The following is a 13,287-nucleotide window of genomic DNA, read 5'->3' as shown; positions in this document are numbered from 1 at the left end:
TGTGTAGGTATTGTATTATAGAAAGTAATGTGTGAATTACCCGACCCAATTATTATTATTATATATAATATTTTTTTAAGGGGGGGGCGGTGTTGTATTGTTTGATGTATATGCTGTTGCCACGGGATGTTGTAATATAGAGAAAAATTTGTGCGTTGCCGTTGTCGACATTACCGTGTGTTTACTTGATTGTTTTTTGTGGTGTATTGCTTAGTTGTGTGTTATTGAAGTTAAGAAAAAACGAAGGAAAAAAACGAATCAGTGTGGGGGGTGACCATTCGTTGAACGATTCGTTTGAACGAATCTTTTGAGTGAACTGATTCTAAAGATTCAGTTCACTTAAAATAACTGGAATGCACATCACTAGAGCCACCAGAAAACACGGGTCACTGTGCAGTAGGGATGGGCGATACCAATGATTTTGGAATCGATCCGATACCAAGTATTTCCTGCCCAAAATACCCGATATCGATCCGATATCGATACCGGAAGTGTAATTTCCCGCCAAATTTTTTTTTTAAATGCAGTGGCATGCTGCATCAATATTTTGTGCCTTACATGTGACTATTGACCTGCACATTTGTATACTACAGCAGGTGTTTCACTGCAAATGATACTTGCTCTTGGAGAGTCATCTATTGAATTTTGTAGAAAAAAGTATTACGTCATGTACATGAATTATTAACCAAGTTTGTGGTGTTGCCACAATATTTAATTGTTTTGTGACATATTTCACATTTTGCCTCGTTATTAAGTAAAATATAATATCCCCAAACCAGACTTCTCTTGCGTTCGGACTGGGCCGCCGCCGTGGCCATGCTTGTTTGTGTTTGTTTGGATTGGAACGGGGGGGGGCGGAGGAGGAGGGCTTGGCTTGTGAGAAAAGGGGGCGGGAGCAGAGCAGAGCAGGACACGCCGGTGCAGCAGGCGGAAGGAAAAGTAGTGCTAGCACGAGTGCAAGTCGTCAAATTGGAGCAGAAAAAAATGAGGAAAAATATAATTAAATAATTGTAAGTATCGATATTTTAGCTAGGGAGATCGATACTCAAAAATGAGCAGCCTGGATCGATATATCGATATTTTGGTATCGATCCGCCCATCCCTACTGTGCAGTTATAGCAAGGGAAGCTTGAGGGCGTTCCTGCTCCAAGTGGATGCGACGCACGTTCAACTTGGAACGACTCGCGGCTGGCATATGAGCTCGATGGATGAGGTGGAGCACGACTCCAGAACCTAATTCAGACTACTCTCCTCCCACTTTTACTACTGTACTTGTTAATGTAATCTATATTAGGCTATAGATCCAAATGTTTCCATTATTTTGTTCATTGTTCAGGGGCGTGAACACCTCTGAGCTGCTTAAAAAGGCCCAACAGAGACTCTACTTTTTAAGGGTGCTGAGGAGGCACAGCATTACACGGAGACTGCTGGTGTCCTTCTATCGCTGCTCCATAGAAAGCACTTTAACGTACTGTATATGTGTTTGGTACTCCAGCTGCACTGCTGCTCAGAGGAAAAAGCTCCAAGGGGTCATCAACACAGCACAGAAGATCATTGGCTGCCCTCTCCCCACACTGGAAGACCTACACAGAACCCGCTGTCTCAAAAAAACACAGAACATTCTGAAGGACACTTCCCACCCTGGCCACTCCCTTTTCGAACTGTTGCCATCAGGCAGACGCTACAGATTAATTAGGTCGAGGACTAGCAGATTCGCCAACAGTTTTTACCCTACAGCGGTAGTCACATTGAATGCAGCTAAACGTAAATGATTATGTCTGTGTATGTTCTTCTGTGGGTTTTTAGCTTGTTTTTTTATCTTTTTATTCTATTTATTCTATATATTTTTTATCGCATGCGCGGATCGGTTGGCACTTTTTAAATTTCGTTGTACATGTGACAATGACAATAAAGATCTATTCTATTCTATTCTATTTCATCTTAAAGTAAAATACCTATCTACCCTTGTGTATATCAACCTCTAAATGTATACATCGTGAGAATTGTTTTATGTTTGTTTATTTTCTTGACCCAAATTATTCATAACCTGTGAAATTAGCATTCCTTTTTTCCATTTGTCTTTTAAAACCAATGTGTCACATTTGACATAAGCCTTCTTATTAGCTTATTATTATTATTATTATTAATAATGTTATTATTAGATTATATTATTATGAATAACAGTATGCGTGTGGCATATAAATTTGATCCTTTTAATGCAGTATTTCTATACTGCTGTATTGTCCCAAAAAAAGTAAAATAATTTTTTGAGAAAATGAAGTCTGTTTTTTTATCGTTACTTTTTAAATAACATTTCTTCGAAAACCAGAGTGCATTACTACCACAGAATGCAATTATACATCTGATTAAAAAAAATATTAATGTGACCAGTGGAACACTTTGTGCATGTCATTCATTTTATTGCATGCCTGAAAACAAATATAACATATAACACATACCAAATTCACATTATTGCTAAAGGGGAAAAAGTGGGTGAACAGCCCATGCATTGCTTACTCTTCTGTGACGTTTCATGCATGGACCGTGAGAATGCTTGTTTGTCACATTTCATAAGGAGTAACCATTACGCTATACATGAACTTAGTGTATCTTCAACTACGCTACTTACATCTGACGATTGTACATAATGGACATCTATTCTCTTGCATCATCACACAAAAAACGTCTCGTGTGTGTCTTCTGCCTGCATGGTGTATGCATGTAAAATAGTGTCATTTGACATTCATGTGATTTGGTTTGACTGTTGATATTCTACTTAAAGTGAAATTCTTGTTGAAAATACTTTTACAGTCTAGAATAAATGTACTGGACGTATATTTTTGAACAAATACATGTAGGTCCAGGTTTACTAAAGTGCAAGAGTGGCAGAGAAGTTTAGTTGGACCATTTTAGTATTACATACTGTATATATCACATTACACATTTTTATTATTGAGTCTAGACGAGGAGTTTCTTTATCCCCACCAGCAGAAAGCTGAGAGCTAGTTAAGGAGACATCAGCGCACAACATCACAACGAGGACAAAAGGAAATGAATTAACGTGTTATTTAATCTTTCTGTCGATATTTGTATTGAGGGGGTGATGAATGAGCTGTTTTTGTTGCATTGACATTTTATCTACTTAAAATATATGGAGAGATCGGTAGGTATAAGGATCATGCAATTGTTTTTACTCCTCCCAATTTTCTGTGCCTCGATTAAATCAGGTCTAAGAAAAGTGCCACATCAACATCAGCACTGATGCTGATTGCATCATCAAATATTGCATTAAATTCTATTCAAGTCCTTTTATGTACCTTGAAGCGTATCTCTTCTGGCCATCATGCCTTAATCAGAATTTACAGAAAAGAGCAACAGCAAACAACAACAATAACCCTTTTTTTCATTCGTGCCGAAGCGTTGCGCCGTCAGTTGTTGTTCATAATCCACCAGGAAGCTGAAGACAAAACCATTTATAATATTTGTCACAATTTAAAATAATTCTCATGTGATCTAATAACATGCATGTCTTTCTCATGCATTCGTCAAAATATACGTATGATCCATGATAATTATCCATGCTGCGTCAGTAGATGAATGAGGAAGTCAGTAGAAAGCACTTCGAAGGTGGAAAAGCATGATACAAGTGAAAGATCAGGTACCATCCAATTTAACTTAATTGATCCAAAAAATATTTTGTATCTACTACAAAAATCTGCTTTTCTATCAAGTATGCCATTGACATACAGTGACAGGCTGGGCAATTAAATGCTGTTTCACTACGGCAGCGGGTTCAGTAAATGAATGTTATTTATAAGTGTTTGTCATCATTTTAGATTACCTGGAAGGAGCATGGTAGAGACGATCTCTTGCTCCTCCAGTGAGTCAATAATGCAGCGCTGGAACGTTTTACTTATGGGCGACTGCAGGAAGCTATGAGGGAAGACACAAAAGAGACGCATTACCGCCGCACTTTGAAAAGACTCCTTCCTTTTTATTTTATGTGTGGTTTTGCTCTTCACCTCATCCAGGAGAGACGATCCTGCCAAAATTCATACATGATAAAGCATGATCTGTCAGGCAGGTTCTGGACTGAAATGCTTGAGAGAGAAAAAAGAAGGGAGAACGACAGGTGAAAAAGGCTGCGGTGTTAAAGCGAGGTAGGAAAATACACCATGAGACCGACTGTAAGTTGTTTTGCTGTCCGCTGCTGGATTCTGTGTAAATCTTCAGAGCATTCTGGAATCGTTCCACATCACACTCCTTCACTGACATTTGTCTTTGGACCAGGAGGATGTTCTTGATGGGCAGCAAGCAAAACAATCAGATTACCAAATTGACATTTTAAATATCGAAAATGTTCATCGATATTATCAATTCATTGTTTTTGCCCAAATTAGCACAAATGTTCGTTAACTAATGTTATGGCTGGTCAGGTCATAGAACATTAAAGAGTGTAACATGGGGTCACTATGGCAACAACAGATTGCCACATCACATGGCAACAATGCTGTAATTGGAAGGTAGGATTAAAACCTATTGTTACTTTTGGCACTGTATGTAAAAGAGTGAGCCAAAAAGACAGGCTGACTCACCGATTTATATGTCCCCGCCAGAGTGTCTTCTTTGAGAGGTTCAAGATGTGGACTCTGAAGGTGGGAGCGGAGATAGGTGAGTCATCCACAAGCGGCAGCACTATTATAATTTGCACGACAGCCAGACACAACGCTTTGACCATCACAGATTCAAATAATCTGCACATGGCAAAAATAAAGAAATGTCATTATGAGAGTGGTGGCATGTAAACTAATACAGTATGTGTCTTTGGGTTTTGTTGTGTTCCGTCAGCCAATAAAATGTGCTTTTTGTAAAAATGCTGTTGAAAAAATCTGTTTTCATTGGTTATTTGCCACTTCTAACAGTCAGTGGTCACAGAAGGGGCCCTGGCTATATCAAGGGGTCCACCAACAACATTTTAATTGCAAACCCCCAAAATTCTTCAGATAACGCGATAAATATTCATTATACGTTCTCTACAGGGAGTGGGGGTGGGGCAGTGCCTCCACAGCTCCCCCTCTAGCTCTGCCAGTGCTAACAGTCTATAATGCCTATTATTAGATTGGTTGTGATTAAATTGTGAAATTCTCATAGGACAGAGACTTTTCTTATGCAATTTGTTTAGTGTGTGTCAGTCTGACCGTTCCTGCTGACTTTCCCCGTACCTATACTGCTGGGTGGGGCAGAAGACCTATTATTCATTATGTATGTTTAAGTTGTACTTGACTGTGACCCACAAATTCTGTCTGGCAAAAGTTTGGGGAATTGGCACAGAGTTGTCACTAAACTATCAACAGTACATTCTTTACAAACCTCACACTCCAGCTTGTCTATGAGCTGCTCCAGTTGGTCAACTTGGGATCCCCAGTGGTAGTCGGACTCCACACTGACCCCTGCAAGACAACATCCACACAGTTCTGAACTTGTATGCATTCCTGTTTGTCACCAGTAATTCAACAGTTTAATGAGGGTGGTGGGCCCTACCTGTGGTCAGCATGCCAGAGTAAGGGTCCGTAGGAGAGAGACACATGTTCTTCTGGATGCGTCGGGCCGGACGTTTGGAGACCCTCTGGATAGGTAGGTCCTCAGGCTTTTTCACTGACCTTCTGTTTGTGCAGCCTTGGTCATGGACAGCCTCCATGGCGCAGTCTAGTGATGATTGCAGGGACTGCAGCTGGGTGGAGGTCTCCCTGAGCAGGAAGCGCGTCACAAACTGACCCAGCACAGAAGAGCCTTGATACTCCTGCATGGTGGGTAGGGTTATTATGTTATTATGGTTACATCATCCATTATACCCCAATGCTTCAGTCCATACAGTACACACATGTCTAATATGCGCAAATATTTAAGTCACCCACCTCTTTAGTTTTATCCATTGCCTTTAAAATAGCCACATTTAACTTCTCAAGCGCAGACAGCACGTTGATGTATTCCCCCACATGGGGACTGAAGTACTCTGGAAAAAGGACGTGTATTTGTAATGTGCTGAGTGATTGGAATAACGCCAACATGCAGACTCAAAGGTTATTGTGAGAATTAGAAAGACCACAAAAAATTGCACCTGACAGTTTGTCGATGTCCATGTTGCTATGGGGGAACAGAGAAGGCAAATGCCATTACAATTGAGCTCACTGATATATTAGATCAATTCTTACACCGCAGACAATTTATTGGGTACACCTGCACAATCGAATAAGATCCAAAATGTATCACTGCTTGATGGTACATTATTGTCTCATACCATCTACTAAGTACAGCGCTACTTGAGGCCGTTGTTCATCCGTCCCAGCTCAGTGGCCTAGTGGTAGAGTGTCCGCCCTGAGACTGGAAGGTTGTGGGTTCAAACCCCGGCCGGGTCATACCAAAGACTATAAAAATGGGACCCATTGCCTCCCTGCTTGGCACTCAGCATTAAGGGTTGGAATTGGGAGGTTAGATCACCAAATGATTCCCGAGGGCGGCACCGCTGTTGCTCACTGCTCCCCTCTCCCCCAGGGGATGGATTAAAATCACATGGGGATGGGTTAAATGCAGAGGACAAATTTCACCACACCCAGATGTGTGTGTGACAAACATTGGGACTTTAATCTTTAATTAATCCGTCGCAAACTTCACATTTGGCTTTAAATGCAAGAAGGGAGGCGTATATGTATCACGGACATAATCTCGATTTAATGAATATTTAAGTGGCAGATGGGCTGCAAAACACACTACAGATGGCAAAACCAAGAAGAGCTCACTCTGCATTTTGCCTGTCGATGGAGCGATAAAGCTCCTGCATCTGCTCGTTTGTGAGGACACCATCATTGAAGTATGACTGGAACTCCTCCAAGGAAAGCTTCCCGTCATCTGAAAGCACGTAAGATCGGGTTACTTAGTTACTTAGTTAACCGTGCAGCACGGGTCAATTAGGCTGGAGTGAATAAACACAAAAGGAATATGTAAGAGGCAGCATCTCAGTGGGGTGAGAGCCAATTTGAATCTCACTAGCTGGCTAACTACACACGGCAACAAGATCTCGCTGTCGTATTTCCTGTCTCAGGATTCTTGCTTCTACTAGTAGAATTCTGTCTGCTGGGTCCGAGCACCCAATAAATCATCTGTTAGTTGATCAGCGCAGTTTGGACTTGCTGCCAACAAACAATGCAGACATGATGCTGTTTTGTAAAAAAAAAAAATTGTGTTTGACTGGCGTGATGTTTATTCCCAGGCCAGCATCAACAACAAAAATCCCATCTCTTTTTTTTAGAAAAGGCATAATATTGAAGTTTACTTAAAGAGATAATGGGTTACACTGTAGTATCATAAATGTGAAAAACAATTAAAGGCTTTTTGATCTCTCTACATGAAACAAGTTTTAGAAGTTTTCTTTTTCACTAACCCGATTTTCAATACACCGACCAGAATGTGTTGAAAACTTTTGAAAAGACAAAGAGTTATATGATTAAAATACCGACACACAAAAACACACCGGTATCATATAACAAATCAAAATAAACAAATCATTTTTCACTTTTTTTTAAAAAGAGAGTATTCTTAGCTCAAACGGAAGTGCATTCAACAATTGGGGAGCAAACATGTTCATAGCTTTATCACTTAGTTTTTAATCATGTGTGAGTGACAATCAAAGGTAGTGAGCAGACACAATTTGCATTGCAGACACAAAATGATTTCAAAGCTGTGCAAATGGGAAAATAGGCTATTGTGATTTTAAACCCACCATCAAAATGAGAACAAGTTCTATAGTGATGCATAAATGTGAGTCGCATTATGCGACTTTAAATGTGTTTCTTTAATAATGCATGTTTGTTCCTGAAAGCTCAGCTGATTTCAGGAAAAAAAATCATTTCAGCGTGTTTCATTATTGTTTTAATGATAAAAATGGAGGCGATAATGGCAAAATCACAAACTTGCTGGTCAACAAATACTGAAGAGTACTAAAAAATAAATGTGATGCTATTACCACAAGCCAATGTAGAATCAAAATGATTTCAATGGTGTTGTTTAAGCTACATTTTACACCTACGGTGATTTCAAATGTTCTTTTCCCTCCTAAAAATCTATGTTTGTTTCTTTTGCTGCAGGTTTTATTCATTTCAGCAGATTTCATTTCTCTGCCAAAGGTTATGGTTCAAGGTTTGATGTGGACTGCGAGTTTTTACTTGGCTCGAGATTGGTCCAAACCCACCCACCACTATTATATATATATAAAAAATGGAATATTTTCATCCTTAATTTTAACCTTGAGCATCTGCTATGTATTCAGTGCCGTAAGATGCGGGAGTAAATTGGATGTGACTCATTCTACAGCCTTTCTCCACCATCTGATTCTCACCAAGTTCAATTCTAGGTTGGACAACACTCGGGTAGCACATTACGCAAGCGCTTGTCAAAGCGAAATGGTGGCAGACCAGGCAATACTGACTGTAAGCTGTCCATCTTGCTCCTTGTAGCCACGACACTTCAACAATCAGCAGCCCATGAATGCAATTTTATATCAAGTGCTTGTCAGTTATTATCTCCATTCGAGATCCAGGATCAGAATATGCAAATTTGATACACACGACATCGTGCCTATTTAAAGAGCCATCATTCAGGAAGTACCAGTACCTCACAAAAGAGGCAAGAAGACGCATTGAGAGCTGTTCTCGTGATTCATAAACACCAAATATACTGTAGCTGCAGTCCAAAACATTAATCTTACCAGGCAGAGATAGGCTTTCTAAATGGAATCATAAATCATACAAGGCAGCAATAACTCATAATGGTTCCTAGCTGGACAGTCAGGATGTAATAATGGGTGAGTCATAAACAGGTAGTAAAAAATTACAGGCGGGTCCTCGCTTTACAACATCTTAGAAATTACAGATGACACGCAATGAACTAGTTTGTGGTTAAGAAAGGCTGTACTTGTGTGCCCCCCGTCCCCTTTGATTGTTTGATATATGTGGCCTACACATTTTGTGAGTCCAACCCTTGGTCGAACCATCTTCTCCTACTCTTCTGCCCTGAACTGAGACTGAGATCACAATGACAGTTTGGTGACTAAATCTTTTTAACATCCTCACACAATTGTTTGTTACAGTACTGAACAATTGTAGTCTGCCAACTATTGCGGGTCTGACACTTACGATATTCCCATATCAAATAAATACGCTGGTCAGTCAGATAGAGATGTGAATGACGTCCTGATTTGGTTTTCATCTGCCTGCAGCGATATGCTTGGCAGACGCACAAAGGCTTCCAGCTTGTGTTTTGTATGAAAGGCGCAAGTCCCCACTCTCAATATTGCAGTAGGGAAGCAGTGCGTCGAGTGTGTTGATACGGCTATCAAAACACCTCCTCATTATGTAGAAAATGTGCACTGCTTCCAGCGAATGATGAGCATCCCACTCAGTGCTGACTGAGGGGGAGGATGCATCTCCATCTCGACTTACCCACAAGCTGCGAAGTGAAGATAGCTTGCACAAACAAGCCACTGCATTCTCTTGTTTGACCTTCCCTCTGTTCCACACAGCAGGGAACCAACAAAGGCGAGATGAACAGACTTGAGAAGTCACACAAGTGTAAAATGTATGACAGCTACACAAGTGAAGCCAAAATCCCTTTCCAAAAGAAGACTTCTGTTGTGTTTTTGCACAAGTTTCAGATGCCTGTAATTAATTAAATGAATATTAACCTTTCTGGTCACTGTTTACTTTTACTCGCGGAAATAGATATCTGTAATTTCTACTCTACATTTTTGTCAAAAACGTTTTTCGAGCAGTCTGAGGATGACAACGTGAGAGATGTTGATTGTGGTCTTCGGGAGTCGAATAGTTTTTCTTGTCGGCAGGAAATTTTGAATGTTAAATAGAAAAACTGTTTGCAACTGTTAAAATTGTTGGCAAACATCTGGGCAACTTTGAACGAATTCTTCGGAAAAAAAAAACTGAGTTTGGAGTCACTAGCAAACCTTCGGAAATACAATGACAGGCTCTTTAAAAATTATTGGGCTCGAGGCACCAATGATTCTTCCACGTGGCCTCTGCTGAGTAATGAGTGGTCATGAAAATGGGTGACAACAAAGGAAACAAGTAATTCTGCTAATTGATGCCACTGAGTTGGGATGTGTCTTTAGCCCAAAAGCAGCATTCTGAATGTAGATGTGTAACAAAATCAGCCCATCCAAATCCCTTTCCCATATAAAGACTCCTTCAAGTCTAAAATATGCAGCTCATCACAACAAGCTGGCACTATTAACAGGGGAGTTCTTATGTAACACTACCAACCTCCCGAGAAGACTAAATGCATAAAACACTCAACCATTTAGCATTTATTAATGTGATTACATGGAGGTGCGAGTGTGAATAGCAAAAACATTTTGCCTTTGTCATGTGCTTTTTCTTACCATTTTTGTCTGCCCGGCGAAATATCTGCAACAAGAGAAGATAGTATTCATGATATAGATAAAGAAAACAGAGTAGGATCTAAAAAAATATATACATTCACACAAAGTACATACCCAATGGCATAATGAGAATCTCATCTCAATCACAAACAAATGTACCTCACTTTGAAACTGGCTCTATCTATTCTAACATGAATATTGTTGTATGAATTATAAAAAGGGCATACATGGTTTAATTATACTGCCTGTTACTGTCATTGCTGGCATAGAAAACACCTTTTTGAAATTATATTTTACAACAGAGCTTATTTGTAGTAAAAAAAAATAAAAATACATGCTGCCCACTAAATATACAGAAGGTACCATTATTATGACATTTTTGTTTGTGACATTGACACCGGTTTTAGCGATGTAAGCACTTTCAGAAGATGTTGACGTGATACCTGGAGGCTGCGCCATTCTTGTCAGTCCTCTGCAAACCTTCAAAATGTGCCAATGTACCCTTTTAAAGATGCCTACAGCAGTTTTCTCTGTCAAATTCCAAAGACGAATGCTCACATGCTCATTTCTCTTTTGTGCTTCAGTCGATGGAGGCGAGATGCTCCCACAGAGCTTACGAAGATCATCTAAAAAGCTTACACACTGACAAAAAAAAAACCCTCAGCCACCTCCCTAGAGACACTGAACATGACTTCTGACTCTATTGAAGACAACAAAACCACAGGAGCAAGAAGAGAGAGAGTATGGCAGCATCGAAGAGGCACGATTTCATCAGCCTCCGGAGAAATGAGTGTGCAATATATTTGTACAGTACCCTAAGCCCCACACGACTGTGAGTCTATTGAAACCAACAACAGGGGTTTCAAGTAGCATGATTGCAAACACAAAGAACTGCCAGACTCTAATGATGAGTTCGTATCTCAAGAAGAACCCAAAGTGTGGCGTATAGAAAGTAGGAAGACATATGTGGGTGGCTAAGGGCTTCTCGTGTGCTCGTTTGCACTCCCTCTCTAACAAGCCCAAACTCAAAAGACAATTTGCCAAGGCCCAACAATCTTAATTTTATATGCCTTTACAGATAGAGCCAATCAAATCGCATATGCTTGAATTTTTAAAATGAAAAAATTCAAAACAAAATAATTCACAAAAAAACCACCGGGAAATGGACAGTTTTTATGTATATTTAAATGGCCTCAGTGGCACTGCGTCTTAGTGGGTAGCACGTCTGCAACAGAGTCCTGAGGTTCGGGGTTTGAATGTCGGTTCTCTGTGCTCTTGGCTCGAGTCAGCTGGAATGGGCTCCAGGTCACTCACATCCAAAATGAGGACAAATGCTATACAAAATGAGTGGAAGGGTTTAGTGGGCGGTAGACTAAAACAGGCAAATATTTATGAATACATAAATGACCATACTAACAAGGTTTATGTCAAGAGAGTCGTTTACAAATTTAAAAAAAAAATCGTGCTTCTGGGAGGATTTACATTTTAGTGGAAGCTCAAAACGATGCCATTCACTCAATATGGCCGGTCATGTGTTTGTTTTATCTCGAGCATCTCCTCCATAAATCATCGACAGCCATCAAACCCTCTAAGAAGATTTGAAATGCAGTAATATCAATACATGGGCATTGACATGTTCATATTTTACATCGTAACAAAAAGAACAGGGTGCAAGGCAAGATGAATAATGGAAAGTGGGAGCTTTTTCTTTTTTTAACAGAGGCATGAAGGCATGCAGGGCTGAGGCGATGTTACCTTGAACCAGGTTTTAGATTGCCCCCTCAAACACGAGGTATTGTGACTCTATTTTCACCCGATGCAAAATACGGTGAACGAGCATCCTAAACTCACCGTTCTTATGTAACGGGGCTGCTGTTCATCAGCTCCACATGAATGGAGTCTGACGGATTTGCACCATTCACCATGAGCAGCGGTGACAACATCTTCTTCTTCCCTTTACATTTTTTACCTATAAATAGTGACCTTGACTACAGCAGTAAGACATGCAATGATGACAAATACGCAAATAAGATAAAGGCGCACTTACATCGTGGAAAAGGGATGCGGTGCGGTTGTGGTTATAGTCACACTCCTGCTGCAGCTGTTTGCTGAAGTGTTGCTGCTTGGCAGACTGCAGACACATCGTGATCATCTCTGTACACGCCAGCATCCTCACACCTTGCACGGGATGAAAAGATGGAGAAATGGATAGATGGGGTCGCTGGGTGCTTGGTAGGGTGGATGGAGGTCCGCTGTCAGGGTGAGACGGAGCGAGGCTGAGCGTAGACGCATGCGCAGTGCACAGTATAATGAACTCCGCCTGCAGGAACTTTGAAATAAAGCGCCCTCTGCCGATCACTGCATACGCGCACCTTCTGACTGTGACCAGGATCACCTGAGAGCACGGAACAACGATCGGTATCACACTATTTATCGAGACAGGTAGCTTGTCTACCATTTTGGAAAGATGGGCCAGGTCGTAGGTGAGGTATAAAGTAACTAAATAAAAACAGTTCAAATGTGAATGTGCTGGGATGACATCTGGGATAGGCTCCAGCACAGCCGCGACCAGAAGTATGCATATTATATATATATATATATATATATATATATATATATATATATATATATAATCAAGTTAAGAGTTGGAGTAATTTAACTAATTATTTACTGAAATACAATTTCTTGTTTGTTGCACCTTTTTCAAACAATAAATACAGGATCCAGTTATTTATTTTTATTTGAATCTACAATAAAACTAACCGATTTTAGGACCATTTACCCCGACAAATATTACAGGACTCAAATATTAATGTTCAGTAAAAGTGATTAGCCATATG

At 40.2% G+C, this 13,287-nt stretch overlaps 1 protein-coding gene across 1 annotated transcript; it reads right to left on the bottom strand.

The window, feature by feature from the left end:
• Positions 1-2,396: 2,396 nt before the first annotated feature.
• On the bottom strand, positions 2,397-12,752 carry LOC119117748 (N-terminal EF-hand calcium-binding protein 1-like). The gene is made up of 12 exons (XM_037244236.1): positions 12,495-12,752; positions 10,448-10,472; positions 6,798-6,906; positions 6,119-6,144; positions 5,916-6,013; positions 5,542-5,800; positions 5,371-5,450; positions 4,596-4,649; positions 4,187-4,299; positions 4,023-4,100; positions 3,842-3,933; positions 2,397-3,457 (listed from the first exon to the last, which is right to left on the bottom strand). Exons 1-12 carry the CDS (start codon positions 12,615-12,617, stop codon positions 3,429-3,431), a joined length of 1,086 nt encoding a protein of 361 aa, XP_037100131.1. The 5' UTR covers positions 12,618-12,752; the 3' UTR covers positions 2,397-3,428.
• Positions 12,753-13,287: the final 535 nt, after the last annotated feature.

Source organism: Syngnathus acus, chromosome 2, assembly GCF_901709675.1.
Source record: "Syngnathus acus chromosome 2, fSynAcu1.2, whole genome shotgun sequence".
Taxonomy (NCBI): domain Eukaryota; kingdom Metazoa; phylum Chordata; class Actinopteri; order Syngnathiformes; family Syngnathidae; genus Syngnathus; species Syngnathus acus.
The sequence above is the reverse complement of the archived record's forward strand: the minus strand, read 5'-3'. Positions and strand labels throughout refer to the sequence as shown.

Coding starts and splice junctions, on each gene's coding strand:
- LOC119117748 (XM_037244236.1), bottom strand. CDS start 12,617: ATGCTGGCGTGTACAGAGATGATCACGATGTGTCTGCAGTCTGCCAAG. Junction 4,650..5,370: donor TAGACAAGCTGGAGTGTGAG/GTTTGTAAAGAA, acceptor TCCCACCTTCAG/AGTCCACATCTTGAACCTCT. Junction 3,458..3,841: donor CTCTACCATGCTCCTTCCAG/GTAATCTAAAAT, acceptor TTTTGTCTTCAG/CTTCCTGGTGGATTATGAAC.